Raw genomic sequence first — 24552 nt, forward strand, 5'->3', positions numbered from 1 at the left:
CCCCATCCTCCTGACACCCACCCTTCAGATATTTGTAAGCATTTATTAGGTCCCCTCTCAGCCTTCTCTTCTTCAGGCTGAACAAGCCCAGTTCCCTCAACCTCTCCTGGTAGGGGAGATGCTCCAGTCCCCTCATCATCCTTGTAGCCCTCCGCTGGACTCTCTCCAGTAGCTCTTCATCTTTCTTGAACTGGGGAGCCCAGAACTGGACACAGTACTCTAGATGAGGCCTCACTAGGGCAGTGTAGAGGGGGAGGAGAACCTCCCTCGTCCTGCTGGCCACACTCTTCTTGATGCATGAACAGGATCCCATTGGCTTTCTTGGCAGCCAGGGCACACTGCTGGCTCATGGTTAACCTGTCGTCCACCAGGACGCCCAGGTCCCTCTCCGCAGAGCTGCTCTCCAGCAGGTCCACCCCAAGCCTGTACTGGTGCATGAGGTTGTTCCTCCTCAGGTGCAGGACCCTGCATTTGCCTTTGTTGAACCTCATCAGATTCCTCTCTGCCCAACTCTCCAGCCTGTCCAGGTCTCACTGAATGGCAGCACAGCCTTCTGGTGTATCTACCACACCTCCCAGTTTGGTGTCATCAGCAAACTTGTCAATAATTCAACTTGGGGAACAGAGACATGCAGCTGAGTACAGACATCAGTGTAAGTTTACGTCATCCCCTTCCCTTGCAGAGGACTCCGCGCATCTTCTGTTGCGGCGGGTCTGCCCTGCAGTTGTTGTCGCTCTTGGGCCAAGTTGATTTCCCACATGCAGCGCAGGAGGGATCTTATCTCAAGTCTTCAATGCAGAAAAGCTGGTGCAATAGCATAGAAGGTAATGGCATTTTCAGCAAGGTGCCAGATAGGTTTGCTTTGCTCTGTTTCGCAGGGCCTTGTTCTGCTGTTCGCAGATTCCAGAATGGAAGTTTTCTCGTATGCATAAGTTGCCTGTGGATTCCCAAAGCTGCCTGGGTTATGGGTCCAGCAGCTCATGTGGAAATGGGGGGTTTGCTGCTCCTTTGGCTGTGATAGATCTGTTTGTTATCTCAGAAATGGACTTTGAAAATGAAACTTAAGCTGCTGTGTGCCTTGGAGTTCAAGTAAATGTGGACAAATAGCATCTCTCAGTCAAGGGACAGATTTATAAATCAGGACGTTGTGATGAACTGGTTTGAGTTAACAGTTCATCTCGCCTGTCAATCAAACTCCTAACTAGGCTTGATCGGTAATTGCTTAAATCTGTCAGCCAGCTCACAGCATTATAGGGTAATGCCAGTATTTTACCTTTCATGTTTAGGACTAATTTCAGAAGTACTCTGCAGTTTCACTGTTGTCTGTACCTATGAAGAAATGCAGATTTTCAGTGGCCCGTAGAGGTTTTGTGTGTGCTGTGGAAGAGGCAGCCTTTCCCCAGGGGATTCCCTGTGCACACAGGGAATTCACAGCTAGAAACTAAAAAAAACACAGCTTATTCAGGCACAGCACTCTCCTGACCGATGGACTGTGATACTTTCGAAACAGCCAAAAGAAACTTCTGGTTCCCAACCTTTTCTTGGCTTTATGTATTTCTGAAATAGGCTGCTGGAGAACAATTTCCTGCTTGGAGCAGGCTATTAGCGTTGCCTTTGGGATTAGAGCTTGCCCACTGACTTGTTTGCAGGATTTTGCCAGACCTGTTGGAAGGTAAGAGACCAGTCCCCTGCCTGAAGTCTGATGAGATGCATGTGTTTTTCTCCAGGCTGATTACTTTTAGCCTGTAACGTGGAGATTTATCTGCACACCGGGAGATATAAAATCCTGGCAAAGGTCTCTAAATACTTCATTGTGCCTTCTCCTGCTGCTTCTTCTTGCCTTTTTTGACCTTTATTGCATCCTCTTACCTTGTGGGTGATGCCATGTCCTAAAAAACTTTGGGACTGGGGATGAGAGTCGGCCACGGTGAGTTCGGTCTAAGATCTCCCATCTCCCCATTTGCTTGGGGTCAAGTGAGTCTCTGTGGGATGGAGTGCGTAGCCTGACACATCCCATCAACGAGAACCTGGAGGTCTCAGGAGGAGTGGATGCCCCAAGCTGGCCGTGGGCCTCAGGAGAGGTTCACTTTGAGCTCTGACCCTGTTACATGTCTGACCTGGTGGGCATGGAGCTCCTGGTCGGTACGGGGTGAATGGCTCCTGCCCCGTGACGGGGCTGTGGAGAAGGAGGGGGCCTGTGGTGTTGGTCAGCTGTTATGTAAGGATCGAGTCATGTTGGGGTGGTGGTCATCAAGAAGAAATCAGGTTTCATATGGTTGGAAAGCCTGTACACATCAATTATTTTGTTCAGTGTGTCTAATCTACCTTAAAGCCACAGTGCAGTCAGGCCACTACAAAAATAAGCTTAGAAAGTGTCCTCTGTTTATTCCTTCCTTGGGGCTTGTCAGTGCCTCCTTTGTCTGTATGTCTGTCTCTGCAGAGTTTGTCTTCCTGGAGGACATGATATAACGCTCGTCAGGTCAACAAAAAACTTTCTGGCCCATTTCGTGGCCTTTGGAAGCTGAGCAGTACAGAGTGGCCATCAGCATTTAGATAATAAACATTTGCTGCTACCTTGAAAGCAGATTAAGCTCTGAAGCTTTATCCAGATAATTTTGTGAATGTTCTCACATGTCAAATCATTTCTTTGTTATTTGAACAGATGATGGCAGCAAAATCAGGAGTTCATTCACAGATACTCATATTCCGAAGTGTCTCTTGGAGCCACATCATATCGCTGTCCTAATCAGAGAGTGGTCTCTGACCAGTTCAAATCAGGGTACTGCCTTTGCAGTGTAAGCAAATTGTTACAGATTTTCTTAATCTGCTTGGAGAAACACCAGATCCGTTCATTTCTGAGCAGAAGGTGTCAGAACCGCACCGAGTGCGGGTGCTGGGGGACAGCAGCAAACCCCCCAGAGACTGAAGTCACGCAGACGTTAATCTAGCAGCAACAGTGCTCTGCGCCATGTGCGAAATAAATGGAAAATGGAAACAACAGATGATCTGAGGATAAATCAACCCTTTCACTTGCAGGGCTGTGCAGAGCTGTCCGGGAGGTGGTGTTGATTTTACAAGGTTCAGTGGGTGGCAGCAAACTTCACCAAGATTTTGGGATAATAATTTGCAAAGCCTCACCTATAACTGTTAATGGGCACTGCAAGGGAAAGAGAGGTTTTTGTTCCCTGCAGCCCCTGGAATAGCCACTCCACAGTGATTAAACTTGATATGTGATGACCTAGGTTGAAGGTACCAGGCCAGGGGGATGTGGAGGTGCTTGCTTTGGCGTTTACTCTCTCAAGCCAGGGCATTTCTCTAATATGTAGATGAAATCTGAGGGGGAACCAGGAATTGCAGGGTCTGGGTTATGGCCAGGCACTCTACCAGTTTGCTGAATCCTGCCAGTACAGTTTTACACCATCCGCCCCGTGGAACCAGGCCTGCTTGTATGGAGGTTGAATTTGGCCTCATGCAGAACAAAAAAACCCAGATCCCACCATGGCGCATACCTTGAAGTTGCCAATCTTGCCAGTAACCAAAACAGCTCCTCTCCTTCAAAGCATTTCCCTTCAGAGACTTTTCAGTGTTGAAGTGTTTGAGATCAGCCATTTCCCCCTGTGCAAGCTAAAAAGGGAGCTGCCTTCTCCATCTTTTGTCTACCAAATATATTTGTGGCTCCTTCATTTGGGTAGCCCAGAATCAGACTGTCACGTTCTGCCTCCTAGGAGAGTTTTCATCTGTCAAACTCGCTTTATCCTCAGCCAGTACAGACTCAGTGCAGCCATTGTGGTTGGATTGCCATCAGGTGTCTGAGTCATTATTACTGAGAAATACCCACTGGCTTTGAACGCTCATTGCCTCATGGCCCAACGTTCAAGGAGAAGCTTTGCTGTTAACTGAATGGGAAGTGTCATCTAAGTAATTTTTGTTATGAGAGTAACACAGGACTTTGGGTGAGATTGGCAGAAGAACTTGGCGCTGGTCTGAACCTCTGTGTGAGGAAATGCAAATTCCTCTGCTCAGCTGGAACAGAATTGTATCTGTGCTGAAGATATTTGCAGATTTTTCCCTTGCTTTCTCCACTGGCTTTGGGTCTTAGTATACATCTGGCTGTAAATACATCCTGTTGAGGCTTTCAGGTTTGGATTCCCAGTCAACAGATGACGATAACACTGCTTTCTTATGTTAGAGAACTGTTGTCAATGCAATTAATAAAGCTGCAAAGCTGAAGAGTAGTGGAAGAGCTAAATATCATAACATAATGAGACCTCATTCACAGTAAATGATGTGAAAAATGATTTCTTGCAAAGAATAATAAATGGCTGTGGCTTTTTAGCCTAATTGTAGATGCTTGATTCTAATTTGTTATTTGTCATTTCCATGTTAATGAAGAGTTTTAGATATAATTACCACATTTATGGCAAACAACACATTATCATTTTCCAATGCTTGCGAAGCACTGGCTTCTTTAGAAAGAGGAGAGCTGAATAATTATCCTCATTCTGCAGCTCCAGGGAAGGCTTTACAAATAATGGTGTCCATCTCCCTCTGCAGAACAGGTCTTGTGCAAGGTGCTGCTCAAAGGATGATCTCATTAACCCTCTTCTGCATTTGGGGAGCTGAGATTCAGAGACATGAAGTAACTTCTCCAGGGCACTCGGCAGGGCTTCTGGTACCCAGATCCCTTCTGGACAGCATCTTCTCTTCATCACTCTCACAACGCAAAAGACGGCCAGAGCCATCATTTTGGCTGGCACTAAGTTTCCTGGTTGGTCCTAGTTATCATAGTCAGGGAGATGATCCTCAAGCCCCAGTCACTGGCATATTGCAGAGATTTTGCTTGATCAAGGCTGGGTTTGACTCCCATTGCTGGTGATGGGAGAGTTTCACGGATTTCTAAGAGTATCTCATCTAAGGCCTGCAAAGTCCTGGTATGGTAGGAAGCCCATAACTGCTGTTTTGCAACAGAGCAGTGTAATATTTGTGAGTTCCCCTGCCCACTGTGATTGTGAATTTCCGTTGTGTTGATAGACGTGGAGCTTCCTGACCCTTCATTTTAGCGACATGTTGTCCTCCCCCATCCAACAGCAGGGGCAGCCCAACCAGGGCTTCTCTCCATGGGGTGGAAAAAGGCAATTTTGAGAAGCTGTGATCCATGGCAGTAGGAGTAAGTGGTCCTCATGCATTGACTTGAGATGCTGGTGAACACCTCACTTCTCTCTGTGATGGGCAGCTGTGCCTTCCACCAGCAAGCTCCATCTCAGAGCTGCTTTGAGGTTTGGCTCATTTTTTTGTTTTTACAAGAGGTTTTACGAGAGGAGCCTTGTTGCTCTGATAATGAGACGCCTTTGGCTTTCCAGTCTCAAGTGTCTATCATCCCTTTGTCCCTGGAACAACAGAATAATTTAGTTTAACTTCTTCCTCTTTGTAGCTCTTTGTTCTATCCTGGTGCTTGCACACTAGGATTTAGAGTGCAGTGCTGCTCCCTTTCAGCTTTTGCCGTAGCTGAATGAGCCAAGTGTCTGTTGCTTTTCCTTTTAACATAGTTTCTGCTTTTGCATCCTAGCAGTGGGACAGCCTGAGCACATCTGTTGTGAACATCTCCTGTATGTGGCTTTTCATTACCTTCTTCAGGGAAGGTGGATACAACTCAGAGAAAGAGATTGGGAAACCAGCAACGGGGAGGTGCTTTACAAATATCTTAAGGGTCTGATAAGTAGCCTGGGCCAGAGACGTGCTAAGCTTTGGGGACAGAGAGATGTTCCAGTGCCAAGTATGAGACTATGATCCTTTATCTTAGGTATATCAGGAATTAGATATTCACCTCCCTCCAGCCTCTCAAAACAGGGCAAACTCTTCCATACTCTTGAGTTCCTCCTTTTTGTAGACCAGGCTCAGGGCCCTGGAGGTGGCACATAATGTGTTTGAAGTGGAATAAATCGGTGGGTGCTGCTTTCAATTATCCCAACCCAGGCTTGCTCACTGCACGAGGCAGCCTGTGAAATGTGGCAGGACCGACAAGGCACGAGTGCTGCCAGAGCATGAACGCTGATCTGCAGACGGACATCAGCACAGTGCCTGCCATAAGCAACAATCCCTGCCGGTGCTGCCTGTGACAGCTCCAGAAACCCTGGCTTGGGGAGGCTGCGTGCGGAGGAGGGAGGTCTCTTCTGGGGTGCATTAGGAGGAGTGTGGCCAGCGGGTCGAGGGAGGTTCTCCTTCCCCTCTACACTGCCCTGGTGAGGCCTCATCTGGAGTACTGTGTCCAGTTCTGGGCTCCCCACTTCAAGAAAGATGAGGAGCTACTGGAGAGAGTCCAGCGGAGGGCTACAAGGATGGAGAGGGGGCTGGAGCATCTCTGCTATGAGGAGAGACTGAGGGAGCTGGACTTGTTCAGCCTGAAGAAGAGAAGGCTGAGAGGGGACCTAATAAATGCTTATAAATATCTGAAGGGTGGGTGTCAGGAGGATGGGGCCAAGTTCTTTTCAGTGGTGCCCAGTGACAGGACAAGGGGCAATGGGCACAAACTGAAGCACAGGAAGTTCCGTCTGAACATGAGGAAGAACTTCTTCCCTCTGAGGGTGATGGAACACTAGAACAGGCTGCCCAGGGAGGTTGTGGAGTCTCCTTCTCTGGAGATATTCAAGACCCACCTCGACAAGGTCCTGTGCAGCCTGCTGTGGGTGACCCTGCTTTGGCAGGGGGTTGGACTAGATGACCCACAGAGGTCCCTTCCAACCCCTACCATTCTGTGGTTCTGTGAGCTGGAGGAGAGCACTGAAGTGCACTTCTGCCGGCATGCCGTTGCTGAAACCCTCCAGCAGCTTCTGCAGCGAATGCTGAGAGCCACTTCAGCCTTTTCAGTCAAACACAAGATCTCCTGGGCTGCTAGTTTCAAGCCAGCAAAATTGAAAGCATTGCCACTCACCTCACTGTGGTGACAAAAACACTGCCCCGTGGTAGTAATGCTATTACTGAGGCTCACGAATGCAAAATGGGACAGAGGACCTTGCTCCTGCCCCCAGCCCAGCCCTGTCTGGTTGGTGGCTCTGGGTTAGTCACATCTCTGCAGCATCCAAGAGTTTCGCTGTCTGTCATGCAGAACTGGATACCCAGGGTAGGATTGAGCAAGGCGACGTGGGTATGGGGTGGGCCAGCGGGAAGCGATGCATGCAGAGGTTTGCACTGGCCAAATCTTAGGCGGAGTTTGTTGCTTTTAGCACACACAAGTCACTGGAGCAAGAAGGCTGAGAGCACACTTCTGTACTGTGGAAGGGTCCCTAAGAGCTCAGCACAAGCTTCAGTGTGACTTTATGAGAGCGATAGAGGAGAAAGCACTGTGTCTCCGTTGTGCTCCTACAAAGACTCCTTCTGTCACCCCGTTGTGAGTCTCCAGCTTCTTACAGTGTAATCTTCAGGAGGGCATGACCCACAGAGGTGAAGCACTGAACCTGGAGGGACTTGGTTAACTTGAGCCTGGCTCAGCCATATCCTCTGGTATGAGATAGGAGTAAGTCACTGCTGTTCAAATGACGCAGTGATTTTTGTTCAACTTATATTGGTATAAGTGCGTATTTTCAGTGCCAAAACAACTGCACCTTGGCTCAGAAATGAGCTTAGAAAGACTGTATCCAGGGCTTGTCTTGTTTTCCAGCTTTTTTTTGGAACCATTCCTGATCTTTCCTTACATCCACCTCGTGTTGGATGGGAACATCAATAAGCGCCCTGTGGATCTGACCACCGAGGAGACCTGTCCTGTGGCCAGCCCAGCCTGGAGGAGAACAGGAAGAAGTCTCACTTTTTACTCTTTGGTGGCATGGTAGCACCTAGAAGCCAGCTGAGAGTGGGACCTTACCACACAAGTGCTTGGGGACAATCAGAGCAGCCTCTTCCCTCCCCTCACCAAGTCCCCGTGCTGTCACTGACAGTATTTTCTCCCCACTGCAGGTTCTTCTTCCTTACTGCATCATCCTCTCTGTACAGCTGAGTTTGCATTCACCAGCAAACCACAGGATGGTCAAGAGCTTTGATGGAGAAGTGCTGCCCTCTTTTCCCTGTGCTCACTCTGCTGCTGGCCACAGCTCATGCGGACCTGAGAAACAGGAGGGAAGCACAGATTCCTAAACCTCTAGCAATGCAGCATGTCAGTATTATGTTTTAAAGCACTCTATCAAAGGGCAACAATAGAAACAGAGGGCGGAAGAAGCAAAACTAGACACCGCCGTGTCTGAAACACCACCCCACAGTATGCCATTCCTTCGCCTTTCCTGGGCTGTTTGGCTGGTAGGATCAGCTGAACAGCTTGCAAGCTTACTGCTGAGGAGTGGGAGGTGTACCTGCTGCTCGTTCAGAGCTTGTGGATCTCAGGGGAAAGTGGGTGATGGATCAGATCAGGATTTGCTGTCACTTCACTACAAATCCCTTATATTTAACTGCAGCCTTACGATGTGGGTGACAAATGTGGTCCATCGTAACTGACTGGGTGCCCCATAAGGAACCGGGGCTGTTTAGTCTGGAGAAGAGGAGGCTGAGGGGTGACCTTATTGCTCACTACAACTGCCTGAAAGGAGGTTGGAGTGAGGTGAGTGTTGGTCTTTTCTCCCAGGTAACTAGCGATAGGATGAGAGACAGTGACCTGAAGTTGCATAAGGGGAGGTTTAGAGTGGATATTAGGAAGAATTTCTTTACTGAAAGAGTGGTCAGGCATTGGACCAGGCTGCCCAGGGCAGTGGTGGAGTCCCCATCCCTGGAGGTGTTCAAAAAACGTGTAGATGTGGCACTTCAGGATATGGTTTAGCAGGCATGGTGGTGTTGGGTGGATCGCTGGACTTGATGATTGTAGAGGTCTTTTCCAACCTATGATTCTATGATATGATTCTATGATTTGTGAGCTAAGATTTGGATCAGGGTGCTGGAAAACAAAACTGCTTTAGTTGCAGTGGATGACCTATACTGGATGTGTGTTGGGGCTCACTGAATGAGAGCATGCCCAGAAGAACTGTCCATCCAATGGCTGGTTGAGGTCTGGTGGAGTGGACCAGCCAGTCAGCTGGACGTGATCTCCCCAAGTACACCGTGGTGTGCCCAGAATGGCTCTTCAAGAGTAGGGGGTCTGCAACTCTCCTTCGACTCAAAGACAGCATCTAAAGGGGAGCTGGTGACATGACGTTAGCGATTCAAGAATTTTTAGCCTAAGTGAGGCTGCGAAAGTTGGCTCTAAGGAAAGCTCAGCCAGCCCTCAGCGTCCTCACATGATGCTGTCCTGTGCCTTGGCCTGTTGGAGCAACAATGTGATTTCTATTATAATGTGGTGGTACTTTATAAAAGTATCTCGCTGCTACCAAGCACTGACTCTCCAAGCAAGTCAGGCCTCTGCTGTCCTAGGAGCTGCCTTTTACCTTGCACTCCAAGCTCTGGAGTCAGAAGACAGAGGTTTGTGAGCAGGGAGGCTGCACAGCATCTGATCTGAAACCACACCGCTGGCATGGGGTGAGCACACATTCATGTGTAGCCCATGTTGTGACAAAGGACCAAAGAGCATAATGCCCCGCAGAGACACCAGTCCCCAGTCAGAAAAGAGCTACAAAATGTCACCATGCCAAAAAAAAAAGAGGACTTGTAGTGCTGACCGTCATCCCCTCCCAGGCACTCGGCTCCTCTGGTGTTCAGGCAGCTGCAGTGCTGAGTACAGTACACGGTGCGGGACAAAGCCTTCACCCAGGGGATGACCATTCAACTCCGAAATAACCTCAAAATGTTCCTTAATCTGAGCCCCTTCCCCTGGGAAATAATTTTAAGACAGCTGCTAGGCTCCACGTGGGGCTTGCCAGCAGCAGGGAGCGGAGCACGTTCCCGCTGGAGCGGCTGATTTCTGCTGCGAGTGGATCCATCACCCTCGCTGCTGTGGCTGGGTGATTGCCCGTGGTTACTCTGGTCCCCGTAGGCACCAGGCAGCCTGGTACAACAAGAATTAGTTTCCTGGATTACATTTCATTTTAGTCGGTGCTGTAGTAACACATTCTGATGCATCGGATCTGGTGTGGTTTTTCGTTTAGCCTGGTCTTGCATGATGGGATGTACACAGAGGACTTCCCTCCCCCAGTTCATATGCTATAAATTTAGGATGGCGGTGTTCATTTGAAATGCATTACGGCAAGTAGAAGGCATCATTCACGCTGCCGTGGCGTGATGCTGCGTGTCGTTACCTCCCTGTCTGCCTCACTTCCAGGCATGAAGTATTTTCGTGCCATCGCTTTCCTGGAGCTCAGAGTCTAATCCGCAGTCTCCTGGTACCCGGCTGTCCTGTGACCTGCTCAGTGACCTGTCCTCCCGACAGTGCTGTAATTTCTGGAGTTTTTCTGGGTTTTAGGGGATAAAATCTGCCAGTGACAGAGCCCATTTGTAGACAGCAGTAATAAATCACTGGGAAGTGTAAGCACACTGGAAAATCACTGTGCTGCTAGTAAGATCCTACCACTTCCATGTTCTCTTCCCCCTGGTTTGCTTTGCCCTTTGCTTGTTCCCTTTCCCCTCTCTGCGATTCCCCTGTGGCTTGTTCCCATAGGTCTATGGTGAACATTACAGGTAGCTGGGAGAGGTTTTGGGAAAACCCAGTCACCTTCTTCGCTTGCCTAATGAAACTATTTCACTTTAGTTCTCTTCTTCCCTAGCTGGGTAAGGATGCTTTGCTCTACAGATTTGCAGCGTTCACAGTTGTGAGTTTTACTGGAAGTGGAGATGGATATTGACCATTTTGGGCTGAATATATAATGTGTTTGAGTCTTCAGTCAGGTTCATGTTGTCCTTAGTGGACAGTTGGTAAGGCACTATGTGAATTAAATTAATAGCACCTTTTCATGGACCTTTCATTAGCACTGAGTATGAGTCCAGGTAGCCACAGGTTGAGGAGTAGCTCTTGGGCATCACCTCCTCCCTGGAGCCGGGCTTCTCCTGGCAACATGCACGATTTTCTTTATGTTATGGAAGGTATCAGTGGACACTACAGGTGATAATGTGACGGTGTACCAGGGCAGGGCATGTCCTCTGGTACAACTCCGCTCAGGTTAGTGGAGTTTCACCACGTAGGGTAGGGCTGAGCTTGGTCTATTGTCCCACGTTTCATGTTCCTTCCTGGAGCAGGAGTAAGGTCAGGTTCAATGTCTGTCATAAGTAAGTGCTCAGAGCAGCTTTCTGAGCAGCAGAGTTCTTACCTCTTTGGTCCTGTATTTGTTTGGCGATTTGCTTCTCCCTGCAAACGTTCGTTAAAAACTTCTTCACTGTCTTCACAAACAGGTAATACCGTCTGAGTGGATGCTAATGAGGGTAGGGAAAGGAGAATATATTTGTTTTTCCTTAGCTCCCTAGATACTTTCATGCTTAAAATAATGGCTTCCTAAAGAGTGTTTGTTTCTGAATAAGACCATTTTACTGTGATTTAACATATGTACTGTATTAGCTGCTAGAACATCACATCCAGATGGAGATGTTACAGCAAGGGCTATTAAAATATGTAGGAAGAGGCTCTGACACAAGCAACTCGCAAGAGAAACAGAAAAGACAGACTAAATATTATGTATTATACCTTTAATGTTCCCATGGTAAGGATGGAAAATGGAATAACAGAGATTAATTTCCTTGCCTGTGGTTATACAAGAAGTCAATTGCAAGGCTATCGAACCAGTGTCAGGAACCTGAAGTCCCCATTTGGTGTTTCATCACAAGAGCATCGAACCGCAGTGGGTATCAATGTTCAGTTCTTGATGCAAGAGAAATGTGGGATCAGACTTTTTCTGTTAGCGGGTACAAGCAGGTGCATTTTCCTTTTGCGACCAACACCGGATGGTGCTCATGTTCCTAAGCATTTGCATGAAAATGGGTCTCTGAGATAATCAGATTTTATTTCTAGCGTCTAATCGATGCTCAGGGCTTGCTGGTTTAATTACTAGAATAATTGTTTGCTGAAAACACAGCTCAATATCTATTTTTTCCTTTAAAGGTCAACTCCATCATTTTCATTTCCAACCATATAGTACTTTATTGATCTTTATGTCATTTCATGACGAGTGCTGCATCTTACCAGATGAAATAAAGGCCAAAACTCAAAATAAGAAAAATACATTCTTTTTCTTAAATATAAAAAATGGAAAATGCCTTATTTCAGCTTTGCTGGCTGCAGGCAAATCCTTCATACAGTGTCCCCAGGAAAAATGAATCTGGAAATTACATTTGCTCTTTATAGAAGGAAAAAAGCAAACCAAGAATCTTTACGGAGCCTGATTAATATCAGACATAAACTGAAGTACAGAAAGGAATTTTGCAGTTTAGCTGCTGATCCTTTGAAGTAGATAAGGATGTGGGCTCTGTCAGGAGGACGTGAAGATCTATGTGGCCTGCATTTAGAGAGGGCTGAATGAGTGGGTTGAGTAGCTCATGGAGAAATGGCCTCTCCTCTCTGCAGAGGGGAGAATCACATGGCTTCAGCTGGAGAGTTGGAAAGTATTTCGATAACAGCAACCGTTGTTTTTCTGCCATCCTGCAGCAGAAATGAGATGCTGTTTATCAGAGGGATGCGTGAGGTGCTCTCCATCTGCAGCTTGTCTGGCTTTTTCACTCCTCGCATCGCAGTAACTTGACATTTAGTTTGAATTTGCAAAAAATGTATCTGTCTTTCCCAGATTATGGGAAAGGTGCTGGGTTATGGAGCAGAAAATAGGCTTGTTGAAAAATGGGCATTAAAAGGTAGCATGGGACCGACTTCCATTTCATGTTCTTTCTCTACAAATACATGGGGTCAAATCCTACAGTCATAGCTCGGGCAAAGCCACCAGCAATTCTGGGGGAGCTTCATGCCAGAAAGAGCTAAAAGATTGGCTTAATACAAAGATTCCTCAACCATTTCTGCAGCTTGGCTCTCGGCGTCGGTGGTGTCAGATGGCACAGCTTCCCAACCGCCGCAGAGCGGCTCCGCGCCGTTATTTATCGCGCTTTGTTTTCTCTAATCCCCAAGATGACTTCGGCAGATTGCGAACACGACAGAGAGCCCGTTGACAGTAGGAAGAATTTATGTTGTAGGGCCACGTCCTCAGCTGCTTTAAATCAGGGAATGGCCAGCTAAGGATCTCAATGTACCTTAAAGCTTTTTTAAAAAAATCTATCATTAAGGTTGAGCTGTGCTTACTATGGAAGGGTGATGCTTCCCCCAAAAGGCACTGCCATGTAAAGCTGCACATGCGTGTGGTGTGCCTGGCAGTAAACAGCCATGCCACTCATTAAATTTGTTGGATCTATAGTCTGTTATATTCTAGTTCTTGATAACTTTGCCAAATTTTAACTGTTTGGACCAAAATTTTGCCATGGTGCTTGCTGCAGACTTTTAAGGAAAATTTTAGCTGAAGGAGTTCACTTGCTCCAGTGTATGAAGAAAGGGGAAAAATAAACCATCAATAATTTTTTTACTGCAGACCTCTGAGGAAAAATTAATGGGCAATTAGAAGTGGTGTTGCATGCTGCCTGTGCAAAATGGGGTCTTTCTTTACTCATGAGTCTTGACTTTGCAGCTTTAATAACCTTTTTAAGATAGCTTTTGTGTATCTTTTATTTAAATACCACTATCCAAATATTACTACATAAAAGCAGCAATTGAAGAGCCACGTGTCCTATGAAAGAAAGCCTTCATGTGCCTTTTCAGTGCTTTTTTCAGGATTTTTGCTCATCCTTGCACTCTGAATTCTTGTAAAATTTACTGTACAGATGTTTTACTCTGCCACCCAGCTGAAGTCACTCAGTGGCTCCCCCTCACCAGCCCAAATCACGCTGGGCTGGACTTGTACAGGTGCTCTCATTGCTTGCTGCAAGGACCAGGTTAGTGGGATTAACCCGGACTCAACCCAGAGAATGGATTAAAATCTTCAAAGATCGACAAGATGAACCCAAAACTGCCATGAAAGCTCTACCCTGCTTCGTGCATGCTTGGAGAGGACCTGAAGAAGAAATGCAGCGTGAAGACCTTCTGGCAGGCTTGGAAGCCCTTGAGACCCAAATCGGGTTTGCTGTCTGTTGTGTCTCAGCCAAGGGGACCCAGGGGCTGGAATTTTGAATGGAGTTTTTCACCACTGCCTATGAGACCACTCTGTTTGCTTTTAGCCCCAGGATATTACGTCTTGCAGTTGTGGCACATTTATGTTGCAGAACAGCCATTGCATTTTAGGTCTTTGTGGGAGATAGGAGGTATTTCTCTTTCCTTGGTTCAGTAAGACTAATGGTACGGAGGCTGGACTACAGAGGGAGGGACCGAAGATAATATCACAGAGCAGGAATCAGTCAGCTTCTGTGTGCAATAAATCACAATATGTGTCAACAGTAATGTTGTGTGTGCTCCGTTCCAGGCCCTCTGGCTTCACCGCCTTTCTGATTCCTCCTTCATCCTCACCCATCTTGTCTCTATGCTTTGCGCTCCTCCCGAGTGAAACTTTCTGTTTGAAAACATCCAGGCAGTTTGGTGCAGTAGCCTCCCCTCTAAGTGAAGTGTCAGAGTTGCTCATACGTCTGTACCCAGCAGAAAGGAAGGGCTTCTTCAGAAGAAAAATCAGACCTGGAGTGGGGTGGATGACATTGTGCGGTGCCGGTCTCTCCCTCGGTGACTCTGTGAGTTGAAGGTAGATAGACTTTTGGTTTGGGCATCTTGGATAAGTGCCTGAAGTTTGATGGGATGCTTCTTAAGTCTTGCAAACAATTTTTCCCTTTCAGGTGGGCAGTGATGAGATGCATCTTACAGAGGAGGAGGGCTGGCTACAAATGGCAGAGTGGGTTAGCAGCTAAGGCATCTTTCTTTCTTTCTTTCTTGAACTGGGGAGCCCAGAACTGGACACAGTACTCCAGATGGGGCCTCACCAGGGCAGTGTAGAGGGGAAGGAGAACCTCCCTCGTCCTGCTGGCCACACTCTTCTTGATGCACCCCAGGATTCCATTGGCTTTCTTGGCAGCCAGGGCACACGGCTGGCTCATGGTTAACCTGTCATCCACCAGGACACCCAGGTCCCTCTCCACAGAGCTGCACTCCAGCAGGTACGTCCCAAGCCTGTACTGGTGCATGGGGTTGTTCCTCCCCAGGTGCAGGACCCTGCACTTGCCCTTGTTGAACCTCATCAGGTTCCTCTCTGCCCAGCTTTCCAGCCTATCCAGGTCACGCTGAATGGCAGCACAGCCTTCCGGTGTGTCTACCACACCTCCCAGTTTGGTGTCATCAGCAAACTTGCTGAGGGTACATTCTAACTCTTCATCCAGGTCGTTGATGAAGAAGTTAAACAAGACTGGGCCCAGTACTGACCCCTGGGGGACACCACTTGTTACCAGCCTCCAACTAGACTCAGAGCCGCTGATGACAACCCTCTGAGTTCTGCCATTCAGCCAGTTCATCCCAATTCAATTTTTAGGACTGCTTGATATTCCCAGTATGGGCCCTGTGACTATGTCATGGATGAAAGCTGGTGAATATGAACATTTTCAGCACACAAGAAAACCTATTAGCTAAAGCAGGGTGGATTCTCGCTGCTGGTAAGTCCGTGTGTTGCTTTAGGAGCCGTGCCATGGCAGAGCAGTGGAGAACCCGGTCCAGCGTGTGCTCAGGTGGAGGCATCACCATTTCCATAAGCAAGGTTTGCATTTCCTCTCCCGGAGTGCACGCAGCTTTTGGACACGGTGCGATCTAGTAAATGTTTAATCGTACAGCAAATCGTGACGGCCAGTTCACAGCAACGTCCTGCTGATGCCTTTTAGGATACCGAGAGGTTTTCTACCTTGACTTTGTTTCAACATCTTGAGCCTGTCTGCGATCACTTAGGAAGAAACAAATAGTTTGTTTCTGCCAACAAGTGTTCTGAAGGCACCACAGAAGAACTAAGTTTATAGAGAAATGCAAAGGCAGAAGGGCAGTGCCTTTGCCAGCCTCAGCGAGTGGCTACTTGGTGTGGGCAGATCAAAGTGGAAAACAGCTTAAAAAGTGCGAGGGAAAAGGAAAAGGAGAAACCTGACCGAATGCCGTGGGGAAGGCAGTGTCAAAAGGGTGAAGAAGGTCAGGGAAGGAGTTAGGAAGCCAAATTTGGCTTCTGCTTTCTGGGTGAGCATGGTGAGTTGTCCTCATCTCCATTCCCCTTTGAAGAGGTTCGGGTAGGTCATGGCAGGTGATAGCGTGCAGCCAGGCTTGGGTTGTAGCTGGGCGGACAGGGAGAAGGTTGTGGTCTGTACAGTTAATAACCAGACAGCTGCATGGTAACTGTTAAAGTTCACTGTGTTAATTCAAAGTTCACCCAACCAAAATTATTTTCTGAAAACTAAATGGGAGTTGTCAGTTTGATGTTCATTTGATTACCTGGTGGTTCTTGAGTTGGGCATGGGGGGAAATGCATTCATCAAAATTCCCATCAAGTAGGTATAGTTTTTCTTCTGAATTAAAACTATGCTGCCTTCCAGCCAAATGCCATTTCCTGTATTCTTTATTTGTGCTAGTAAGTAAATTGGCAATTGTGGTTTTTAAGGAAAAGGAGCCGATGCAGCCTTGTGCCATTAACTTGTCAGAGCTGAGCAGATGAAGCACGGAGCATTTCTGCAAAATTGTTCTCACCAGTTTCATTTCAAAGCAAGTCTTACCTGCAAGAGAAAGGGATGAAATCTGCAATGTAATAGGGAGGATTGCTTGATATAGATAGGCTGATTTAAAGGAATTGATCTTTTCTTTGTGTTTTACACTTTAACCCGCTCTCTTTTGCTGGAACAAGGAATGCAGCTTGGAAGCTGTGCATGTAAGTGGGAGAAGAGGAGAACTAACTGTAGCAAATCTCTTGCTCTAATGTATGTAACGGAGATTGGACAGGCGCTTTAGAAGACAGTAACATCCTGTTTTCTCACTGCAGAGGCTTACACAGGTAGCTGCTCTGGCAGCGGGGTCTCTAGCAAAGCCTAAACATCAAGGACGAAGTTTACTCCTCCTGACTACCACCAGCTATTAGCCCCAACCAGAAGTGCCATCAAACCCCAGCCATGTGATGTCGGGGAATGGGGAGAGCAGGGTAGCGGCCAGGCATGGAAGGGGTGGATTGTTCAGCCTGAAGAAGAGAGGGCTGAGAGGGGACCTTATAAATGCCTACAAATATCTTCAGGGTGGGTGTCAAGAGGATGGGGCCAGACTCTTTTCAGTGGTGCCCAGCAACAGGACAAGGGGCAACGGGCACAAACTGAGGCATAGGAAGTTCCACCTGAACATAAGGAAGAACTTCTTCCCTCTGAGGGTGATGGAGCCCTGGAACAGGCTGCCCAGGGAGATGGTGGAGTCTCCTTCTCTGGAGATATTCAAGACCCGCCTGGACGCGGTCCTGTGCAGCCTGCTGTAGGTGACCCTGCTTCGGCAGGGGGTTGGACTAGATGACCCCCAGAGGTCCCTTCCAACCCCTGCCATTCTGTGATTCTGTGATTCTGTGAATTTGTCCTAGGGAAAAAGGTGACAGCAAAGCTGTGCTGAGCTGCGTCAGCTGCGAGGTGCAGTTGCGTTTCACTGTGCCGTGGCATACACAAAGCCTCCTCACTACATATTTACAATTTCCACACTCCTGCAAATAAGCCAAGCCGGCCTTTTCCTGCCTTACAACAACTGTAGCCGTGGGTGGGACTAAGGCCTTGTCCTGGCCGGAGGAAGGCGAAGCAAGCCCAGCATCCGCAGCAGGCACTGCTAGTGCTCAGAAAGAGCTCCTCTCTTTGCTCCTTGGCTCCATCCATCTTTGCCTCCTGCATCTTGGCTGACGCATGGATTGCTTTCGGTGGGGACTGTCATCTGCTGCAGCGGAGCCTGATCCTTAAACAGCTTCTCTGGTTCCTGAGATGGGGACATGTCTAATTTCAGACAGACATGAAAGTGATTAACAGCAGCTGTTAGATTAAAAACTTTTCATGCCCTGAGCGTACTAGGGTGACTGGTATTTTCTGATTTCTCAGAATGAAGCTCGGGGCAGGTCTCTCAGCCTACTGCATTTAAGGAATTACAGATGCAGTGGTTGAGTCAGGTTACCTGACCTCCAGCTCAACCATAAAACCATCCTTCAGTCCTTTTCTCTGCGCTTTGGAGAGTCTAGAGCAGCTTGGGTGCCACACTTTCACCACTGGTGTGGTGGACATGGTGGAGAATTGTTAAAAGAGAAGGGGCTGGATGTACAGATCAGTATCAAGATGAAGTTCTGGAATGAAGATGTAAATGCTGGATCTGAAAATACAGCGAGATGCACAGGGCAGAGGGATAATGTGCTGGTTTTGCCATGGAAAACCGGAATTGCTTTAGAACATGATTAAAAACAGGAATATAATTAAAACAAGCTGATAAGATGAAACTAAACTGACAAGATAAAGCAGCAGAGTATCCAAGAGGGGAAGGAGGAGACAGAACTGGTGGCAGGAGGGCATGAATTATTGATCAAAATCTCCACCAGAAGGTAGAGTCTTTGCATTTTCTTGTTTGGAAAGGGAGAGAATGAATGTGAAGTGAACAGAATTATTAAGCAGCTTTATCATTGCATTGGAGTGGATAATTAGGCAATTAGGATTACTGAAAGTTGGCAAAGCATGAAGCCCAGAGGACTTGTGCTCCTGATTTCAGCGGTGGGTAGTGAGAGAAGCAGGGGAAAGCCTGTGGTGAGAGATTTGACAGTGCGTTATGGTGAGGCTTAAAGGCAAAGCCTGGCTCTGGCACCCAGCACCCTGCAGCCTCCAGAACAAAAAGGCGGTTCGAGAGACCTGACCATTGAAGAAGAATTTATTTGAAGGTGGACAGTCTTCTGAATAGCAACAAGAAGTGGGGTTGTGAACGAAGGCCCCTGATGAGGGTGTGGGGAAGGAGAGCACAGCTAATAACGGTACCTGTGGACCCACTTTTTTCCGTGGTGGGGATGCACAGTAGCCATGGGAGTTACTGTTTAGTAAATGTTTTGTATGCTTGTTCCAGATCTTCGTCCTCAGTTAACGTCCGCTCTCCATTCAGGTGAGTGGTTTGCAGCAAGACTTTGCAGGGCCGTAAGCTGAGGGTGCTGTGAGATCGCTGAGCATCCAGTGCCGTACAGTGCAGACCCTCAGCTGTCACCTGCTGCCCCTCTCCTGAGCCTTCAGCCTGCATCTGGCGAAACCTGAACTTCCAGAAAGTTTTTTGCTCGTGGGGCTTTTCGCTGTCGATTTGGACTGGGCTCCTCCAAGGAGGGGCCAGGCAGGCACCGCGGGCTGCTGCTTACCTCTGCAAGTCAGCTTACACGGTTGGCACCGTGGCTTCTTGATAGCTGACTGCACGTTTTGAAGGGGAAAGCTGGGTGAAAATGACTAAAAATAGCACAGTGCATCTGTAACTGAATTTGTCCCAGGCTGCTCTGATGCCAATGCCAGACAACCGTGCTCCTCCTCCATGCTCCTGACCTGCTTAATCTTAAGCTGTATGTTATTTAAAATGAATTTGCAGAGATGCAGACATTATATGAATCACTGAGGAAATGTCAGATTGCTGATGTAATTTTCAGAAGTGCTCCATACCCATCTAACTCAGCTGCCCATGAAACCAAGGGATCAAAATTAAGCCGAGGCAGAGAGTCTGAACTAGTCACTGTGCTTAAAATGCTATGGAAGATGAGCCAGCACTGCAGACGCTAGTTACTTCACACCCAGAGACTGTTGTCATTTGTTCAGCACATTCAGTGATCAGGGAAGGAAAAAAAAAAGAATATGATGAAAAATACATGGATTAGAGTGTTTGTTGCTAATTATTTGCTTGACCTCATTAGCAAGTCACCTAGTGTTCTCGGAGAGTGTTGCGTTTTTATGAGAAGATGCCGTCCACAATGTTCCTCTTCCAAGACCAAGTTCAGAATATTAGTTATGGATAATGATGTGTAATGATGTGTAATTTGGGACCATTATTTTCCTCTAGCACAGGTCAGCGGCTTTCAGCCAGCCAGCCAGGCTGTGGCTGCATTAGAGCATTTCACAGAGAGGCGTCCAGTCTGCGAAGAAATCATGTTGTGTTGTTTTTTCTGTGGCTCAGGCTGATTCACAAAGGCATCTGACATGTGCTGTACGTGGCTGAAAACAAGGTCGGTTTTAATAATAAGCAACTGTATAAATAGCAAATAAAGATTTGTACTGTAGTGTCTGTGGGTCCCAATGGACGTGCTGCTGTCGTTTTGTAGACCAGAGGGAAATGAAGCCAGAATTTGTGCTCGTTGGAAGTAGGTAGTAGAATATTATTAGATTAGCCCCTGCCTATGTTTCGTCAGAAATACTCCGGAGTTAATTGCTGCTTTAGAGGCACCGTTGTTCAGCTGCAAGAAAGTGGGTCAAATATTGACGAGATCACTGATCCCGTATAATTATTGTGAAAGACATGCAAAAATAGGCTTTGTGCTTAGCTTGTGGTGGGGCCAACCGAGCATCATGGCGGCTTTAACCGGCTGTGTGCACGCACCGGGTGTCCACTTGTGGCTGTCTGGATGTGCATGGAGGACATCAGCCCAAAGCTTCGTAATGCGCACTGTGGTTTTGAAGCTGTCACTGTGTGACTGTGAGTCACCGTCACCGCTCCTCCTGGTAGCCTGGAGTAAAGCACAATAGCGTCCTTAAACATGGAAGTCATGAGAAGGCTCTTTGGCAAGAATTTTGGGATGAATTCCTGTGATTTACAATATTTGTGTTTTTAAACAGAATTTTCCACATGTCTCACCTCTCCTATGCCCATCACCAGGGCAGCGGCCCAGGGGCTCTCCTTGAAAATCTAAGTGACATTTACACCTAGTGTTTGGTTTAGTGTTACATCTAGAAACGCAGCTGAGAAGCCTAGCCCAGGGGAACCATGTGTTTCCTTCATCGGATATTCCCCTGGGAGTGAAATTCAAGGCATGCAGGCTTGGACTGGCAGAGGACGGTGGTGATGGCACTTCCATAAAATGAGTTTACTACAGCTTAGTCCATGCAGGTCAAGACTAAAGGTGGGAAGAGTTGATAACAGTAAAGCTCTCATCCTCTTCTAGCTCTGTGGGTGTCTGAGTGTGTCTCCTGGATAACTCATTTTATTTCTTAGCTTCCCATGAGAGACAGGTGAGTTTGCGTGTACGCTGCTGTGCCTGTTTCACACTTTTTTCCACCTCTAGGTAATTTGGGATCCTTCTGTTTGGAAAGTGTTAAAGAGAGTATTCAAATCTCTTGGAACTTGTTAAAATGATGCAGTTTAATTCAGTGATGCTGAAGTCTGGGATGAGTCTTACTATTTCCTAGCCCCTGTGCTTCTCTATATTGTATCTGAGACATAAAAAGGCCATTTACTGATGGCCCTGCTGCTGCACCCTCCCCGCTCACAGTCAGGTTCTCATTTCACTAGGACGGTTACCCGGAGTGGTGTGTGTGCATGTGCAGGCTCTAATACTGCTAATGCAAGCTTTGAAGGAAGCTTCTATAAGAAAGCAGGCTTGGAAATAGGGCCTGACTCTGTAAACGGTGTGTTGTACTTGGGATCTAATGCATCCTGGGTGAAATATCCCTCAGAAGGGAGGTGCATCCGGGAGTCTCCTCGTGCCTGTAGTGTTGTCCTCCTGGAGACACGGGGATCCTTGACCAGGGCGTAAAACACGGTTGCCGAACCCCAAAACCCCCCCAGCATTTAACTGTTTGCTTGCCTCTTACCTATGAGCAGGAATTTGGTAAAACATTAGCGGATCTCTGAAAGGCTGAGCATTTTGTCTCCGGTGCAGTGCAGACGAGTCCAGCCGCCTGTGGAGTTAATGAGTCGTGCACCCGCTGCTAGGCGCTGGCAGTTCTTCGAGATTAGCTGAATATTTCACTCCAAAGTACATGCCATTAAAGACTTCTAATTCTTGGGTCTCATATTTCATGGGACTTACATTAACTGTTAAGAAAAGAAAATCTATGTGATGGCAGTATAAAGTTACATGGTTTAGTAATTTAGCACTTCCAGTGCTGTCCCAGTCCTCCGATGTTATCTGGTGACTTCCCAGAGCGGGCAGTGCCTGCTTCCAGAAAATCAAAGGAATGAAAGACAGGGAATAATGCTTTTTTAGGCATCGTTACAGGCTATGCCAAATAGAGGGAAGAATCTCTATATGGAGGAGGCCAGTGGAAGGGGATAGCCACGCTAGAAGGTTTTCTCCCTGTCAGACATCCCAGTGTGTGTATGAGAAGTGCTGGTTAAAAACCCACAACCTCAAATACTGTTTTTCATCTTCCTTTTTTAATCACTCTGAAGATGTGAATTGCACAGGCAAAAGCAAGCTTCTTGCCTGCCAACTCGCTTGAAGAGTTTCTCGTGTTGATTTGCTGCATTTGCCTTTTTTCATGAATGAGAAGAGAGGAAATCTAATGAAAAGTGTTATCAGCTTGTCAACTTAATTAGTGTCTATTTTAATACTATCATTATCATTCATTACTAATTCATATAACATAAGTAACATGATTACAGCTTTTTTGTCTTGTTTTTCAGTGAGAAGCTGGATGGAGAAGCTGAAAGATAAGGTAGGAGGCTGAGTGTTTCAATTACTTTAAAAGCAAAAACATTTTTACTTGCAGGAATGAAGTCTTGTCAGTGCAGTTCATTATCTCTACAGAGACAATTGAGAAGGGGCTTAAAATTTTCTCTGAGAGGCAATGGACCAGATGCTGCTGTGTATCTAGTGGTGCAAATCCATGATAAGGTCCCTGATGAGTAGTGACTAAGACTAGGAGGAGGGACAGTGGTATTTGATAGGCTTCTCTGCACTGGAAAATCACCTTGTCTTCAGATTACCTGGGTTACTTGTTTTGTTGCCCTCTAACTTACCTCCACCCCTTTTCTCTGAGTCCCAATCTTGGTTGTGGATCCAAACCAAGAGGATCTGGTGATCTTCTCTGGTGAGAAGCTGCATGCCACGTCACTGCCTCTGAACGAGACCTTTCCTGCCTCCACATGCAAGAAGAGCTGCAAATTCCTGGAAGGAAAAAGCAAACACAAGAAGACTGAAAAGAGAACAGACCCTGGTCTTTTCTGCCTGGTGTTACAGGGTGGTGGTACATGGAAGCAGGACTTGTGCCAGCCACAGGCAGTGATGGCTTTTTAGGCTCTACTGCCATAGGACAAGTATTAACATTTTGAAATGGCTGTGAAACCTTCCAAATGGTGTGTTGATGACAGCAAGGCCATGAAACTAGAAATGAGGTGACAGTAGTGTTTTAAGACAAGAACATTTGGTGACTCAACAGTTCAATTCTTGAGTAGGATCAGAGTTAATGGGCAAAAACCCACCACAAGGAATAATGACTCGATAGGAAACTCCAGCCCCTGAAGATGCATCTCTAAGTTTGAGCAGATTGTCACCCGATGAGCCCTGCCTTCCCACGTGGTCCCCACCAAATTTCAGCAGCACCTTGCCATCAAGTCTGAACAGATAGATGGGGTCTGGGTATCTGTTTTCCAGGGCTGGGGACTGGAAGGTTTTAAGGTGGGTTTCTGTCCAGCCCTTTCTGAGTTGCTTTTCTGCCTACAATAGGAAGGAGGCATGTCTAGTGTGGTCTATGCTCATAGCAGAGCACCTTGGCCTGGGATTCAGCCAGAGCGAATGCTGAAAGGACAGAGAATGGTTTTCCCGACAAAGGTAAAAAGCAGATGCCAAGACTGGTGGAGTGCCTGGAGTGAATGCAGCATGCACAGGTCACCTCCTCATGCCCGACCTACCCCAGCCAGCACAACACAAGCTCGGGGGCATCAGGTGCCTTCTCACTGAAGCCGTAGCTTTCACTTCTTTCCTCTTGGCACCTTGTTGGCTACCTCTGTCCTTCCCTGTTGCAGAGGAGGGAGTGCATGGTTCAGTCTCCAGCAGGGTTGCTCTGGAGGGTCTGAACCTCTTGCAGGTAGATGTTGGACGGCATGGTAGTGCCCAGCACAAGCACTGGTATAACTGGGGATCTGCGAGTGTCCACTTGAAAGAGAGAATCGGCCCTGAGCCATCTCCCTCCTTTGGGGAACGACAGATGTATTGAGGCAGATCTTTCACCTTGATCACCTTTTCCCTTAGAAAAGCCCAGCAAAAACCACTCCCCCACCCCTAACCAAATGCTGGTGTAGCAAGTCACTCACAAATGAACCTGCTCACCCCATTTCCTCCTCTTCCTTTTTGAGTTTAGCAGCACCAGTCATAATATGTGCCCCTCTCATTTGCCCTCGGCAGAGCCCTGTCTTCTCTATTTTACAATCCCTCCATCCAGCAGAGGATCCGGGCACATGATGGCCCTGTCTCTGAGAGATGTGTCCTCCTGTGTGCATCAGGGCTGCCCTGCTGGGAGAGGGGAGGGTGTGGGGAACATGGGACCAGGAGCTTGGGTCAGTGGCAGATTTATGTCCGGTCTCCTGCAAACACTCTGCAAATGTTGCATTTGGCATGCTGAATAATGGGCACAAGGTTCTTCTAAAACCCTCTGTTGTCTCAAAGTTCAGTGGAGCCAGGAAGGTCATGGTCATGAATCGGGTGTGTTAAAAGCATCCCTAGGATCTGT

At 47.4% G+C, this 24552-nt stretch overlaps 1 protein-coding gene across 2 annotated transcripts in view; it reads left to right on the forward strand.

Annotated features, from left to right (window-relative positions):
• ARMH4 (armadillo like helical domain containing 4) overlaps positions 1-24552 on the forward strand; it is a 75747-nt gene that overhangs the window by 43408 nt on the left and 7787 nt on the right. The window contains exons 6-7 of one of the 2 annotated variants that reach the window (XM_075427035.1): positions 22508-22539; positions 23550-23654. In XM_075427035.1, coding sequence (XP_075283150.1) covers positions 22508-22539; positions 23550-23654 — 137 coding nt within the window. The remainder of the gene's footprint in view (positions 1-22507; positions 22540-23549; positions 23655-24552) is intronic. The other variant, XM_075427036.1, reaches the window with a different exon arrangement.

Source organism: Opisthocomus hoazin, chromosome 7 (assembly GCF_030867145.1).
Source record: "Opisthocomus hoazin isolate bOpiHoa1 chromosome 7, bOpiHoa1.hap1, whole genome shotgun sequence".
Classification (NCBI taxonomy): Eukaryota; Metazoa; Chordata; class Aves; order Opisthocomiformes; family Opisthocomidae; genus Opisthocomus; species Opisthocomus hoazin.